The sequence below is a fragment of the Genypterus blacodes genome, unplaced genomic scaffold (assembly GCF_046128005.1).
Source record: "Genypterus blacodes isolate CSIRO-AG114 ecotype Tasmania unplaced genomic scaffold, CSIRO-AGI_Gbla_v1 ptg000015l_1, whole genome shotgun sequence".
NCBI classification, from domain to species: domain Eukaryota; kingdom Metazoa; phylum Chordata; class Actinopteri; order Ophidiiformes; family Ophidiidae; genus Genypterus; species Genypterus blacodes.
In genome coordinates, this window is record NW_027466829.1 from 5,300,021 (window position 1) to 5,315,175 (window position 15,155).

Consider the following 15,155-nt stretch of genomic DNA (forward strand, 5'->3'; position numbering starts at 1 on the left):
TCTGAGCTCCTGTTGAGTGTGTTCTCTATTAACACATGGGTTTGAGGAGACACCTAGTGGTCGTAAACACACACTGCCACTTAGCATCAGTTGTGTCCTGTCAGAACATTTTTGACAGCTGTGATACTGAGAATGATGAGGAAAGAGGAATATATTAATACATTATCAATATTAATACACCTCAAAACATCTATTCAGCATTTTGTGTGAGACTGACTGGTGATTTCTCTCCCATCAGGAAGTAGAAAACTATCGTTCAGCCATGAGTAAGATGGCAGAGGACATTCTCTCCCTGAGGACACAGATGGGGGCCCTGGAGGCAGAGAACAGTCGTCTCCGCACTGATCTGACGCTGCACCAGGACCTTGGCCGAGATCTGCTGAGTGACACAGACATGGACGTCATGACCAAGGCTGAGATGGCCGACCGGATAGGTAAACTGTGACATTACCTCACCATATAGGATCCCCTTTAAAGCTTGAACCAAGGCAATGTTTCCTAACCAGATGTGTTGAGTTTCCTAAAAATGAATGGCATCCATTTTTGCATTCCACAGTCCTTTTCCGGGTCAGATCACTGCCACAGAGAGTTGTGAGGTAGAGGATAGCTCACTGTGTGTTTGCTAATCCTTGTGAGTGTGTATTCTGGAACACTGTGCCATTTAACTGATAAGGTGGTTGGTTTGGGCCATGGACCCTGATAAGCCATGTGGGTTGTGCATCCCTTATCTACTGAAGGACAGTGTGTGGCCCTCAATGGAAATATGGTTCAGAAAGCCTCTGTGCTGTCATCAAAGCAAAGGAATGAGACTTAACTCCTTTCTAATGGGAAATCCATTCTGGTTCCAAAGCTTTGCTGGTGTGCGTTCTCATCATTGCTCTTCAAATGTGCAAAGCTCGATCGATGCAGATAGACTTGCTCTCTAACTTAGTGTGTGCGTCATCACCCAAATTAATGCCCGTGTGTAAATTCTGTCCTTCTGCTCTGTTGAAGCGTCTCTGAAGTTCAAGCTGGCCGGCGAGACAAGTCAGGCTGCGTCACAGAGGGACAGGATCCAAAAGCTGCAGAATGAGCTGATCAAGGTTAGAAGACACCACACACACACACACACACACACACACACACACACAATGTCATGTCGGCGCAGAGGTAATGTATCCTGTTGTGTTTTGTGTTATGCAGAGAAATGACAGTGAGAAGAAGCTTCTGCAGCTCCAGAGAGTCCAACAGCAGCCGGAGGAGAATCTGCAGCATCCCCTGAGTCACCTCGCAAGGATAGCAAACCTGGAGGCCACAGTGAAACAGCAGGAGAAGGTGAATATAACATATCCCCCCTTTTTGTCCCGTGGCTTGCGCTTGCATCGCCTTTATATTTCCTGTTTATCCTGTTTATCTGTTTCCTCTTATTTTTCTTTCCTTGTGTGTCTGGTTTCTGTGTGTGTTTTGTTTCCTTGTGTGTTCTGTTGGGAGTGTGGTGTCATTAAACTGCTTTTCAGTGATTTCCTCAATTTCTCTCAGGTCATAGAGAAGATGGAGAGAGCCTTAGATAGTAAACTCACACAGAAGGATGTACAGAGCGGGGCCAAGAGGCTGGTGATCAAAAAGCAAAAAGGTGGGAGGCCTGGGTTGTGAGTTGTGTCCACATTATGGACTTGTAAACACAGGCAGAGGGACAGCGGGACATCATGTCTCCGTTTGTGCCGTAAAGGTGGGAGTGAAAGCAGAAAGGAGGAGATCCAATCGGCTCTGGCAGCAGAGAACGCTCGACTCAGAGAGGAACTGCAGAAGATCGGTCAGCAGCCTGCACCAATCATTATACAACAGCTTCCACAGGTAGACCTTAACACTTCAAACGCTCTCTTATGAGTTATTAAAATCAGATGCCGACATATGATATCTTCCCTCAGAAACAACAGATGCTGCCGTTCATGGACCGACTGAGTTTGCTGAGTAAACTGGAGAGAGCTAAGGCCAAAATCCAAACGCTGGAGACTCAGGTAGCAATGCAGCGATACCACACATGTTCACGTTTCACACAGCTTCACAGTTGAGTGCAGTTGTGTTTGTGTGTGTGTGTGTACAGCTGGTAGATCACTCCAAGTCCTGGGGAAGGCAGAAACAGGATCTGCTGACCAAGCTGAGCGAGCACAGGCACGGCTTTGCACCAGCAACCTCCTCAATCCTCCAGAGTCTCGGTTAGTGGAGCGTAGCATGACATCATATGACCTAATGAAAGCTGTGCCCGTGTATAAAGAGATATTTTTATATGATAAACATTTTTAGATGCAATAAACCTTCATATAAAACGAGACATTTTGTATTCTTGTATTTATTATGGGATTATGTCATCATGTCATTGTTTCTGTACATTCCATCATTTTGAATATGTCGTACACACACTGAATACACACCACTATGGTTACATGCTAAATAACACACAGTTCATGTAATAATTTTATCCATTGTCTCTGCAGTCACTGAGGTAATTTGTTGATGAGCTTCTAGCCTCTTTCTTTCCTAATGAGATCAATGGGGGGTATTTCCTCCTCCTCTTGGTGAAGATCTTGGCTTTTGACTCTTATGGTTATACAGTTTACATTTACAACCATTTACAACCTGGAAATCTGATGTCACCGACTACTTTGCAGAGGCTTGAGTGTGAGTATGATGGGCTTCTCTGGCAGGAGGATGAGCTCGAAGGTACTCCTCACCTCCACATGACGCTGCTTCTCCACTTTGAAGTTCTCAAGCATCTGGAAAACAAGAAGAAGGTGTGCACACAGTTAAGATGCGATGTATGTACGTTAACCACAATATTTTCTCTGTAAATCTCACGTGAATGAGGAAGATCTGCATCTCCGTCTCAGCGATTCTTCGGCCCAAACACTGGCGTGGGCCGAAGCCAAAGCCCAGGCTCTTGAAGTAATGGTTCTCTGTCCTCAGCCAGCGGGACGGCTGGTACTGCTCCGGTCGGGCGAACACCTTGGGGTCTCTTCCCATCGCGTACAATCCTAACTGGACCAGAGTCTGAGCACAGAAACAATGTATGACGTTCTTAAACGACAAACTCTAGCTGTATGTTGCTTCAGTCCAGCTTACCCCAGATGGAATGTGGTAGTTTTGGATGATGATGTCTTCTGTTATGTATCTTTGTAAACTCACGGCCACCGGGTGGAATCTGAGGGATGAAAGGGAAAATTCATGACTTAAATAAAAGTCGTGAATTCTCTCTTACAATGAAGATGTAAGAGAGTAACACTGACTGATCATCTGTCACAAAAGCTCAAAAAGTGAGTATGAATGTTTATGAAGGATACATCAATTATGTCACCTAATGCACTTTACTAATGTAACATGATTTGAACCTCAGTGTCTCCTTCAGAGCTCCTTTGACCAGAGGGATCCTCTTGAGCATCTCCAGCATGTCTCCGTTGCTCTCAGCCCGGGCAGCAGCAACCTCGGCCCTCAGCTCCTCCTGGAGGCTCGGGTGTTTGGCCAGTTCATACAAAGTCCACAGGAGAGTAATGGAGGTCTGGAACACACAAATAGAATGAATCACATCCATATATGGAAGTCAGTTGGTTATAATTACCCCTTAATCACATTTAAGGCCTCAGAAACAGAGACAAGACAGTTTGTTGTGTTTTTTACCGTATCTACTCCTCCAGCCATCAGCTCCGTGATGCTCGCCTTGATGTCTTCAATGGATAGTTTGTCTAGCATGAGCAGGCTAGCCAGGACTCCTGGGTATTTCTTTGGGGTGCCTGTCTCCAGACGTAACTGTCTGTAGATGTTGTGGATGCAGCGGTCCGCTAACGGACACAATTGTGATTATCTGATACTTCACAAAAACCTCACATTGGGAATTAAAGATCCATCTCTCATCCTGGGTTGAAGTCTCGTCATGTTGTTAATTCTCTCACCTTGGTTGAAGATGCCATCCCAGGCCGCCACATGGTCCCGCCACAGTTTAGCTCCAAGGCGCCTCAGCAGGCTGGGAGGGATGTACAGCATAGGCGAGGTCGTCTTAAACATGACGGTGATGCAGTCGATGAAATGTTGAGCATCGGGGTCGATGTAGTCGTGCATCAAACCCAAACGCTCTCCGTACAGCACTGAGCTCACCGCTGTTTAGGACAGAATGTGAATGTGAGAGAGAGTAAATGCACCTACACACACACAGAGAGAGAGAGAGAGCGGCAAAGGTGAAAAACACAATGGAGGCCAAACTTACATTCCAGTGCATACTTAAAGAGTTCATGAGAGAGATCAGTGGTCCATTTGTTCTGCCCGCTTCGCTCTATCTTTTTGTGAACTCTGGCCACAAAATCTAGACCCACGTCCTCCAGCAGAGGCACAAAGTTTGCCACCACCTTTGGGGAGATCACCTCCTTGTTGAGAATCACCCTGTTTGTTTTCCAGTCGTCTCCGTTCCTGTAATAAGACTGGATGTTGACTGAGGAGGACAGTAGACACAGTATCTTCAAATAATAATAAAACTAAGGAGGCGTACTTGAGTAAAACTCCATATTTACGGTTCCTGTAGTCCCGGTATGATGTCCAGGGCTCAACTTTAAGTCTTTTTGGGTAGCGGCCCTCTGCTTTGAACAGGATGGCTGCATCCTCTGGATTGATGATATTCACACTTTCATAATAACCGACTTTCTCTCTGAAGTACAAAGAAATGAGAGGGGGAGAAAATGACATGTTCAGCTCTTTTTATACTGAGAATTAATTCAATTTACTGAGAGGGAATTTTGTACGAAGACGGAAGGAGGAGCATGAGCATCCAACTGCCTACGCCCCAAATATGCTTCCTGCTTGTAACACGATACTCCTTCCAAATGATCAGTGCACATGCCAAATGTCCACACCTTTAACATTTTTGCAGTGTTGGATATGTATCGCATCATTTAAGCAGAGCCAAAGCATATAGATCAAATGGAAGTCCCTTCTTTGCAGCCCATGTAGCAGCCAGTGACCTCAACCTTCCCAGTTTGGGGATCTGGGCCCTCTTGACAATACAGTATATAAATCAAAAACCAACTAGGATAGATGGCCTAAGTAGTCTAATCACAGATAATGTAATCTTTTCATCTTAACTCCAGCTGCCTTTCTGTCCATACCTGTAAATGGGTCCAAAGGTGTTGAAATTCTGCACCATGATGCGATGAAGGTTCCTGAAGCCGTCCAGTTTCCAGAAATTGTACAAGTTGGCCAAGCTGTTCTTCCACAGACCAGGGATCTCATTGAAAGGCCGGACAGTGCTGCTGCTCTCTGTGGCCAGCAGCCTGACCTCCGGCATGCTAGTGGAGGAGCGCACACCTAATGCGGTCAGCCCGTCTGTCCAGGGCGCGGACAGCATGGCAGGGCTGCACCGCACACTCCACCTGGCCATCCTGACAGATATGCTCCCTGCGCTCTAACCACAGCAGCCACATTGGCTTTGCCAGGGACTTGTTGTGCAATTGGAGGCAGGTCTAAATTGTCAACCCTCCCCTGCGTTCTTATTCAAGGATACAACCAGCCTCACAGAATCATTGAGGCCTTGAACTCTGGTATAAGTAGTGTGTAAAATTCTTTATCTTAATATCCACATAACACGTGTGAATTTGCTTGTTCTTCTCATCTCCCTCAAATTCTGAATATACAAGGAAAGTTAATCTCAGGCAACTGGACTTGATAGTAAAGGCTTGAAGACGTTTTGCCTCTCATCCAAAATCTTCAGTTCTGACCAACTCATAATCAGGTCTGAATCCTTCACAAATGGAGGCGTTTGTTGGTAAGTGTTGGGTTTGCGTAAAACTCACAGCAAATATCATCATCATTCACGATTGAATAAATAGGTACAGTATTATCTCAGACTCAGAGCTGCTGGTTGGTGGTCCTGGCTCTTCACCAGGTCTCTTTCACATTCTGGATTAGTACCAGCCAGTCTGTCTACAATCATCTCTGTGTTTCTCTGTGATTCAGCTCCTGGTTGTTTGCTCCACTGTGGCTCGTATTGGGTCTTATTGAAGAATCGTTCTGATATTCTTCTGCGTATTCGTTAGTGGTGAATCAAGAGGAAAAGATGAGGCAAAGATGAACTGGAATCTTCAGAAGAGCTTTACTGGAATAAGACCTTGGACAGCGCTGGTTCCAACTCTCGCATGCATCAAAGAAGGACAATCAAATATCTCCGTGCTTCCCTATTCATCCCGCATATTCAGGGCATTTACATAAATCTGAGGGATGGGCAGATGTCTGTGGGGGAAAGTAGAATTCTCTTTGTGTAAATTAAAGAACAACAGTATAGTGCAATTAGCCCTTTGATCTGAAGAAGCTCCCCCTGACTGCCCGTCCATGCGAACCCCCTCTCTTCCCTCTTCCTGACCACAGATGTTTGAAGCTTTGGTAAAGTGATACAGTGACCTCTTCACCTATTGGCAGATATGTGTTATCTAGCCCTCCTGGAGAGTGAAGCTGTAAATGCTCGTATGTATTACTTCATCTCCAGACTTTCCCGGGGCCAGCCATTTGGTTACTTGTACTATATTAACTTCAGTCACTGCATTTACTTCTATGTGTTTGACATTATTTGTTATATTCCAACAGTCTCCAATGGACTAACACAAGTTTTTAATGCAAAACAAACAAACCAACACACACGCGACACCGGGAGCCCAGGTCTGCCTCTCTCTGGGCACATTCGTCACACATACACACCAGTTACTATGAAGACTGTTTAAGTAACTTTATGAGTTCCTCCAGCTTCATGGCTGTATTCATGTTTCCCTTGAGTTCAAGTCTGCCACTGGTGTAAGCAGAGAATGGTTTAAGCGTTCCCTGGAACATGGCCAGAAGGTCATCGTCACTCATAGTCAGAATCACATCAGGTTCTTGGCTCAAGGGCCCGGCTCCAGCTGCACCACTGCCTGCAGGAAGCAACACCACACATTTCCATTACTGTGTCTTCTCTCCTATTCATTACAGATTTAGCACAACTTCATTTTTATTGTAGAACTGACGTAAGTGAGAATTCAGGTCACGACACCACTGACGCTTATCTCTTTCCTCATACCAACCCTCACCTTGGCTCAGATCCAGATGGTAACTCTCCTGTTGTCCATCTGCAGATCGGATGTGGAACTGGAAGGAGGCTCCCACCTGGCTGACCAAAGCTTCTGACAACAGTGGTTTGATGCCCCTGAGCAGGTCTTCAACACAGCCTGGCCTGGTTACAACCGCCGGTGGCTCAGTGCTGAGCTCATCTGTAAATGTGATGCTGTCACCTAAGGAGAATACAGGCAATGATTTAAGACACATTACTGAAGTTGTGGCCTTGTGAAGCATAAACATAAGTGTGAGTGTTTTCTAAAAAACCTTGTTGAGGCGCTGAAACCCCACTTTGATTCAGAAAGTGCATGGCCAGCTGCTGGATGGAGCCGGTGAGGCCTTCTAGTCCAGGTACAGAGGGGGGCATGATGAGGGGTCCAGAGAAGCCTTCCTCTGGGGCCTTGAGAAGAGAGCCCAGGGTCAGCTCTACTCTGTCCACCTCCAGCCCCCAGGGCCGAGTCATCTCGTTGATGTCCGTCTATAGAGATGAAACAAATGTATCTAAGTTTGAACAGGTAGACATTACTGTATATGGCCTTAGGTTGAAGAGGCAACGGGACAGAACTCTCACCCCGAGGTATTCTCCCAGTTTAACCCTCTCATTCTGGATCTCCCTCACAGTCCTCTTGGCCAGGCTGTGCTTCATAGCATTCTGTGCTGTTAACCTGGTTGAGGCGTTGAGGTCCTGGACGGAGACCACTGACATGACTGGATTCCAGATCCTGAACTGGATGTCTGCTCCGACTGACAACACACCGCCATCCTGTGTATCCACCTAGCAAGGGAGTGGTACAGTGCTTTTAATGTTGCATTACAAAAACTATGGAGGCTAAAGAGTCCAGCATATAGTGACAACAAGTTTGATGTATTTAAAGTTTGCTGAATCATGTTTTGTCTTCATGTTTGTATGCTGGTGTACCTGGCAAGGAGGGATGTTGAAGGCCCGAGTGCGCAGGTCCACTCTCTGCCACTGGTCAATAAAAGGCAGCACCAGAACAACACCGGGGCCTTTGGGAGGACAAACCCGACCCAAACGGAACAGAACTATCCGCTGGTAGTTGGGGACCGTCTACAGACAAGATCAACAGGGGATGTGAGTATTGTGATTGTTGTCAACAGCCCAGTGGAAGTGCTAAGGGTGGAACAGGTGAGGAAACGTTTGTGATCTTACTTTCAACACGAACCATCCTGATATAGGAAATGTTAAAAAGGTGCAGACGTAGACCAGAAAGGAAACGATCAGGTTGCAGATCCAGGACACGTATCCTTGGGTCGTATCTGAATTAAAGAAAGGGAAGAGAAACGTCTCCACATTAACCATGAAGCTGTAGTAGTGACATTCAAATGAACAAAAATACTACTGGATCATTGATCTCCCTTTAAATTATCAATCGAATGTGATCCATAAAATATGATAAATGCACAACACAATTTTCAAAACAACCCGTTTAGAAGCACCGTGGGATTAAGGTGAAATATTATGGGATGTCTATGATCAGCTTGACTCACTATCTGCCTCCTTGAGCAACATGTATCACATTTGTAACAACAACACTCTTTAACCCTGAACTCCATGTCCCACTGCAAACGTATTCCTATTATTATTCTTAGTATTACCCACCAGTGAAGTTGTTGTCAGTGACTTTGGGAATGTAATCAAACGAGTTTCCTTTGTGGTAATTAGACTGTGACAGAGTGAAACTGTCCCTCTGAGGCAGCGGCTCGTACTGCCGGGAGCCTTCGTTAAACGCTTTACCGAACATTGTCACGTAAGATTATTCCATATTTAAGAACGATGTGGGATTTAAAGGCTGAACTGAACACAGTCATTATAATGTAACAGTGTTTCGAGCTACTTCCTCATGCAACCTCTTCCGTGTTCTTCTTCTCGGTGTTTACGATTTGCAAATACTCAACGTAGAAATGTGCGCATTACCGCCATCTACAGTCAGTGTAGTCATACTGCAGTTTGCTGTTTAGGTCAGGAAACGGAATTTACCAGGCACTCTGATGATGATCTTTCTTCTATCCAAGAGAATACAGCGTTTATAATATATTCCCTCTGTGCCATTTTAAGCCTGACGGTGCATCAGGAGCAACCAAGACAGAAGAGTGGCATTACATTCCATATAATGAAATATAAGACATTTAATTTAATATTTATTTAATATAATTTCCCCTCGGGGATCAAAATAAATCACCTTTAAGCCTGTGTGGAGACTACAAGCACAAGCGCAGTGAAATGACGTGACGTTAAAAAAAAAGAAGAAACACTAGCCCCCTCTAGAGGTCATGTTGTTCAGTGCAATTTGAGTCACTGAGAAACCGACATGGCCATCCTGCAGCCCCGCATACTAACAGTACTTTTCATAGTAATAGCTTAAGATTTGTTGATATTCAGAGCATAGCTTTACTATTATTGGAGAGCGGTGTGTTTGTTTGTGTGTGTGTGTACGTATCGAGTTGCAACAAGCCCCATTCCTCCAACTGCCTCCAAACCTGTCCGGATCATTGTTCAGGCGTTTTGGTATTTGCATAGGGTACTTTTCATGTCATTTACATTTTTTATTATATTTTCTTAGTAAGAGTTGATTTGCAGTTGGCAGAGCAGCTGAGTGACGTATTCCTGCCACCAGCTGGACAGGATTGTGGCACAGGAGCTTTATGCAGAAAATAAAGAAGGTAATAACAAAAATCCACACATTTTAGTAGTGGGAGAGGGTCAACATGAAAGGATGACATGATTACTGTGATGACAGTGAATGATTTCACTTTTGTTAATGTCATCATTGACATCACTGCTTTGGAAAATCATGACTCAATCAGAAACATTGTCATAATTGTATTACATTTTAGTGCAGGACAGAAAATTAGCATGGCATCACTGTAACAAGATACATAACATGTTGTGCTATTATGTGGCTTAACCTCACCTCTGCTGTAACTGCTAAAGACTCCAAATGTAAAGTAAACTGCTCAAGTAACCATTAGAAAATACTGGATTGTCCCTGAGGAAAGATCAGACCCATAATTATTTTAAGATGAAAAAAAATGTGTTCAAGCAGCTAAAAAGGCAACCGAAGCATAATTAGTTCAACTATTCTCCCAAAACAATCTGGTTGTGTTTCTCCGTCCGATGTCTTTAAACACCTTGGTACTCATGTCTGCAGTGGCCGATGTAAAGAGGCTCAGCCTGGATGCCACGTCTTGAAGAGAAAGGAAGGGGAAAGTAAATGTCAAATAAAGCAAATAAGATTGAGACAACTGGAGCAGGCAAGTGAAAAGTTTGTTTGGCTGAAACACAGTAGAGGAGCTCTCTACCTTAGCAGCTTGCAGCGGAACTCCTGCAAACGAGGAGCGGCCCGTTCCACACTGGAGGTCAGCTTCTCGTCACTCCAAAGTCTCTCTGCTGCCGCGCTCGCCCTTGGCCTGTGAGTTTGCCACAGTAAGAGTTTGGATGAGGTACAGGCTGACGTTGTTAATGCATTCACTGTTATGTTGACTGCTTGTGTCATGTGTCGCTCTCTCATACCAAAGACGTGGAGAGAGATTGGTGGCGTCGACATATTCCCCCCACATGCAGACCTCACCGCCGATCACCAGCTTCTTCTGCTCCTCTGTGCCTGTAAAGGGACAGCGTGAGAAATGTGATGTATTAACACAAAGTGGTTCATTATGATAACACCAGATTGATGTACAATTTTATTCTTCACTCAAATTCATGACACTCCAAGACACAAATGTTGATGTGCAGCACTGTGTCCTTAGGAATCTGAGCAGTGCAACAAAAAACATGCAGTCTTGCCCTTCTGTGCCGTCTTGTGCCACTTTATTTTCCTTTCTGTCAGTAACTCTGCTGACGTTCAGTGTTTGGGTGTAAAAATAGACAGAAAATGAAGCGAACACTGCGCTTCACGGCCGCTGCAAGCAACTTTTGCTTTTCGAAAGCTCTTGCACTGCTGGAGTTTACTGTGCCACCAAATGAAAAACAGGCAGTCGCATGAGGACATCCATCCATCACAACAGCACACTGCCTTGGAGGAGCATGTGATGTACCGCACATGATGCCACTCTAACCAGACACAAACACTCCAAACAGAAGCCAAATTGTTCAACTCTATCCTTGCAACCAATCTCCCAAACCAACATTCTGTATCTTTAAAATAACAATTAATGGCAATTCTTCTCCATATTGCCAACAGAGATTTCTTAAATAAATGTAAATGGCTGCACACAGATTCAGGAAAAAGAAAAACTTCAGTCCATATGAATAAACAAAGGTCATCACTGCCCCCTAGTGGTGTGATTCTATCAGCACCATGAAGCCCTGGTTGCTCTGAGTTCTACAGGAAATCCAGATTAACCTGAAGATGCTGATTAGAAAAAGAGAGAAAACACACACACACACACAGCAGTCAAAGCACTTCACATATTCACTGCACACCGGTTCTGTTCTGACCCTTGAAGTCGAGGGGCCGCACAGTGTAATACCGGGCCCAGTCGTGTGTCGGTCCTGGCTGGTCCAGATACCAAGGCGAGGCCAGGATCACCCTGAGCCCGGCTTTAGTCACCCTGCGTACCTCACACAGGTAACAGCCCTCCTTCCATACCTCCACCACTGACAGAGAACTGTGCTGCAATACAATCAATGCTAGATTCCATCAGACCTGCAGGATGAGCTGCAGAATTTGTGTCACGCCGAATAGCTCTATTCTGTCTTAGGGGCAACTAACTGCACTCCTGGAAGATATATGATGTCACACATTATGCAAACAATCTCACACTTCTTTGACATTTGGATGATTCATGTATTAAGTATTTTTCTGTTTGAATGGAACAATATTATGTTGACTCCACAGGCATCATTTGTTGGGGTGTACTTACTCGTTCGTGGTAGTCAAACACATCCTGCCACACAATGGGGGTCTTGTTGAGAGCTGCAGTTATATTCACAATGCTGCAAATAGAGACAACAAGGACATTTGTACCACTGGTGTGTTTGTCGTATCCTGACATGCAGGATGGGATCACGTGCATCACAAGCAGGGAGAGCCCTGACTGCTTCACGCGTCTCTCCCTCTCTGTGTGTGTTCCCTTCTGTCTGGCTGTCTTACCTCTCCATGTAGAATGACTCCAGCTTGGTGAAATCTCTTCCGAAACCCATCTTCTTCATGAACGCCCGAACATCAGGGTTGGATTTCCTATGACAAACAGACAGACGGTTCAAAACTAGTTAAACTACATTTTGCAGAAGCTTGGAGGTCTTGTGTAGTGTGTCACCTCTTGCAATTTTCTGGCACACTAAGCTACAGAAATACTTTGTTTATATTTCATCCTTGGCTCCCTAAGAAGAAATGCACAGACAAAGAAGCAACACAAACATGAAGTCTGGGTTCACACCGACACTGAAACACAAAGGAAACATAAGCTTCCTCATATTTGTTGCCAAAAAACTGCCTTTACTAAACCTGAGGATGAATAATAGTAACAGATACGAGAGCTTGGTTGAGGTCACTAAGAGACAGCAGTGTTTAAATGGTGCCTAATATTTCTGCCTACCAACAGGTGAAGTCGACCTCATCCCCTCCTAAGTGGATGTAGGAATCAGGAAAGACGGACGACACTTCCTTATATAGCCTGGCCATGAAGTGGAAGGTGGAGGGTGAGGCTGGATTAACTGGACCAAAAGTACCTGACGGTATGGCTCCACTGTAGCAGGGAGTCAACAGATCAGACCGTCCTGCAGAATAAAGGGGTAATTAATCTGTCTGGTCCTATTTCATAGCTGTTGACAGCAGATTCCTCTGGCTGACACATGAATCAAGCTCAGGATACTTTAGAAACTAATCCAACAGGTTTTATTGGATAGGGCTGGGACTGTACCACAACAATGCCAAGATTGTGTAGGGATGGAAGATAAACTTAGACCCTAAACATGCAACACTAGCAGTAAATGTGGCTCCTTTAGACATGGAGTTTTACCTCTCCCCCATGATCTGGTGTGGCCGGGCGAATCAAACTCAGGAAGGACCCTTATGCCTCGCAGTCTGGCATGTGAGATCACCCTGCTCACATCTAATTGTGTGTAGATGTGAGTCATCGGATGGAAAGCCCCCTGAATCAGAGCCAGAGGCCTTTGTTTAGAGTGGAGTACAATTTGTCCAGAGTTCATTGAAGCTGCATATTGGCACACATTTGGTAAAGCACACTGTGGTGAAGGAGCAGAGTGTGTTACATGAGGCGGAACATGTGGCCCTGCCTGTGTTCTACCTTATTGCTGAGATCTGGAAATGTGGAGCACTGGTAGGGGAAGGAGGGGTCGTCCACAATGTGCCAATGAAACACGTTGAGTTTACTGTAAGCCATCGCATCCTAACCAGACACAGAGATGTTAATAACACAGCTGAGACGTGGGATGAAGAAGAAGAAGGTCGGAGCTTGTGTCATTCTATATCTTACCAGGGTCTTGAGAAGGGCCTGCACTGGTAAATAGTGACGAGAAGTGTCCAACAACATGCCCCTGTACTGAAACCGGGGAAAGTCTTCAATCTCAGTCTTGTTTAGGAAAAACTGAAGCAAGAAATAAAGAAATACAGGATTAAGCTCAAATAAAGTCATATGTCCTACGATCGGTGGCTTTGTGAGTTTTTGTAGCTGGACAATGCTGACTTACTTTGCCAAATTCATCTTCATACACAAGCTGACTGAAGGTTTCCAGACCTGTGCTTAATCAGAGGGCATGATTAGCACTTCAATCAAACATTCACATTCATAACGTGCTAAACAATCCTTAATTATTACTGATTCTTAAATACGTTCTTCATAATTACCTCTTAGAGCGCCCCACACAGTTTCAGCATTCAGGGATGCTTTGCCTTCAGAGACACTCAGCCTGTCTGCAACAAACAAAAGTAGAAAAATGTGATAGCGCAGTGCATTTAGCCACATTGTGACCTTGTAAGCTGCTGCTCTCTGCCGCAGCCTTGAGGTCACCTTTGTTTCCATGGGTGCTCATACTTACATCCCTCTGAGGAGTCTGCAGCTGGGTAGCTCTCACAATCATCTCGGGTCACACTGACCTCTAACCTGAATGTTGTTGCTTCACTGGACGACAGAGCAGCATTTGCTATTGGTGACAAGAGTTAAATGGAAACAAAGACGCATTATTACTTTGTAGAGAATCTGCCTTATTTTATAAACTATGCAGAAACCAACGTGAGGTACTGTGGCCCGCTGTTTAGCAGGTTGGACAATATTGCACAATAGCCTGTACAAAGGCCATTGATGTACTTTAAAAGCCAACATGACAAACGGAACATGGGGAACAAAACCACAGAGGGCACTTTGCTCTAAAGCTTTGTACACACATGGAAATGTACTGCAGTCTTCAATCCACTGTTAATATCACCAGCTACCAAGTTTATACACTGAGTCCAAAACAATCAAAACAATGTGTGATAAGAAAGATTTATAGAAACAAACCGCAAGGCTGTTGTGTGAAACTGAAATAATTATCACAAATACACACTGAGTCCTTCAATTATATGTTTATTATTATTTTGTGAGATAAACATTTGCAAGATGGGACCTTTATAACGGAAACAATGTGTACACTCACTTAAGAACCTACCAGAAGTGTATTCGGGGAAGATGAGAGCAAAGTATCTGTTGAATGCAGAATCCAGGACCGAACATCCCTGCTGAGCGGCGGAATGTCTTGCGTAGTCGAAGGAGAAATCCTGCGGGTTGAGCGGTACCGGTTCGGCTGAGGAGGAGACTCTCTGCGGTAAAGGCCACACTCCCTCCGCTGCCTGCAGGCCTGAGAGGAGGAGGAGGAGGAAGAGGAGAAGTGCAGCTAACGAATTCAACATCTGACTCGAGTCTGAGCGTAAACATGACTTCCATTGTGTTGGCGGTCTGAGCCCCGCCGCTGATTTTACCAGTCAGGTGTTCAAAGCGCGCAGTCACGTGACCTGAGGCCACAAAGTGAGGTGGTATTTTTCTGTTTATTATTCAGCCCTAAAACATAACGAGGAAAGCCACGTACATGTGAAAAA

At 44.9% G+C, this 15,155-nt stretch overlaps 4 protein-coding genes across 5 annotated transcripts; 1 reads left to right on the forward strand and 3 right to left on the reverse strand.

Annotated features, from left to right (window-relative positions):
* Nucleotides 1-250: 250 nt before the first annotated feature.
* On the forward strand, nucleotides 251-2,282 carry ccdc33 (coiled-coil domain containing 33). The gene is made up of 7 exons (XM_076139165.1): nucleotides 251-434; nucleotides 994-1,082; nucleotides 1,183-1,314; nucleotides 1,519-1,612; nucleotides 1,709-1,833; nucleotides 1,908-1,997; nucleotides 2,084-2,282. The coding sequence occupies exons 1-7, from the start codon at nucleotides 263-265 to the stop codon at nucleotides 2,198-2,200; spliced, it is 819 nt and encodes a 272-aa protein (XP_075995280.1). The 5' UTR covers nucleotides 251-262; the 3' UTR covers nucleotides 2,201-2,282.
* A 37-nt stretch (nucleotides 2,283-2,319) lies between these two features.
* Nucleotides 2,320-5,447, reverse strand: LOC142990593 (cholesterol side-chain cleavage enzyme, mitochondrial-like). The gene is made up of 9 exons (XM_076140426.1): nucleotides 5,127-5,447; nucleotides 4,514-4,669; nucleotides 4,235-4,434; nucleotides 3,924-4,127; nucleotides 3,652-3,812; nucleotides 3,366-3,532; nucleotides 3,100-3,178; nucleotides 2,836-3,027; nucleotides 2,320-2,753 (listed from the first exon to the last, which is right to left on the reverse strand). The coding sequence occupies exons 1-9, from the start codon at nucleotides 5,396-5,398 to the stop codon at nucleotides 2,631-2,633; spliced, it is 1,554 nt and encodes a 517-aa protein (XP_075996541.1). The 5' UTR covers nucleotides 5,399-5,447; the 3' UTR covers nucleotides 2,320-2,630.
* A 606-nt stretch (nucleotides 5,448-6,053) lies between these two features.
* Nucleotides 6,054-9,000, reverse strand: stoml1 (stomatin (EPB72)-like 1). Its single transcript, XM_076140438.1, has 7 exons — nucleotides 8,720-9,000; nucleotides 8,270-8,376; nucleotides 8,018-8,167; nucleotides 7,670-7,873; nucleotides 7,366-7,576; nucleotides 7,074-7,274; nucleotides 6,054-6,917 (listed from the first exon to the last, which is right to left on the reverse strand). Exons 1-7 carry the CDS (start codon nucleotides 8,859-8,861, stop codon nucleotides 6,715-6,717), a joined length of 1,218 nt encoding a protein of 405 aa, XP_075996553.1. The 5' UTR covers nucleotides 8,862-9,000; the 3' UTR covers nucleotides 6,054-6,714.
* A 702-nt stretch (nucleotides 9,001-9,702) lies between these two features.
* On the reverse strand, nucleotides 9,703-15,116 carry hexa (hexosaminidase A (alpha polypeptide)). Of its 2 annotated transcripts, XM_076169275.1 has the most exons (14): nucleotides 14,729-15,116; nucleotides 14,120-14,224; nucleotides 13,929-13,994; nucleotides 13,772-13,818; nucleotides 13,558-13,668; nucleotides 13,369-13,470; nucleotides 13,081-13,213; nucleotides 12,658-12,838; nucleotides 12,213-12,299; nucleotides 11,951-12,055; nucleotides 11,558-11,727; nucleotides 10,631-10,721; nucleotides 10,420-10,527; nucleotides 9,703-10,304 (listed from the first exon to the last, which is right to left on the reverse strand). In XM_076169275.1, the coding sequence occupies exons 1-14, from the start codon at nucleotides 14,967-14,969 to the stop codon at nucleotides 10,241-10,243; spliced, it is 1,611 nt and encodes a 536-aa protein (XP_076025390.1). In that variant the 5' UTR covers nucleotides 14,970-15,116; the 3' UTR covers nucleotides 9,703-10,240. The 2 variants fall into 2 exon arrangements, 1 of the variants encoding a protein (XP_076025390.1); XR_012965414.1 differs by lacking the exons at nucleotides 9,703-10,304; nucleotides 11,558-11,727 and having other exon boundaries at nucleotides 10,437-10,527; nucleotides 11,983-12,055; nucleotides 14,729-15,112.
* Between the last annotated feature and the right edge of the window lie 39 nt (nucleotides 15,117-15,155).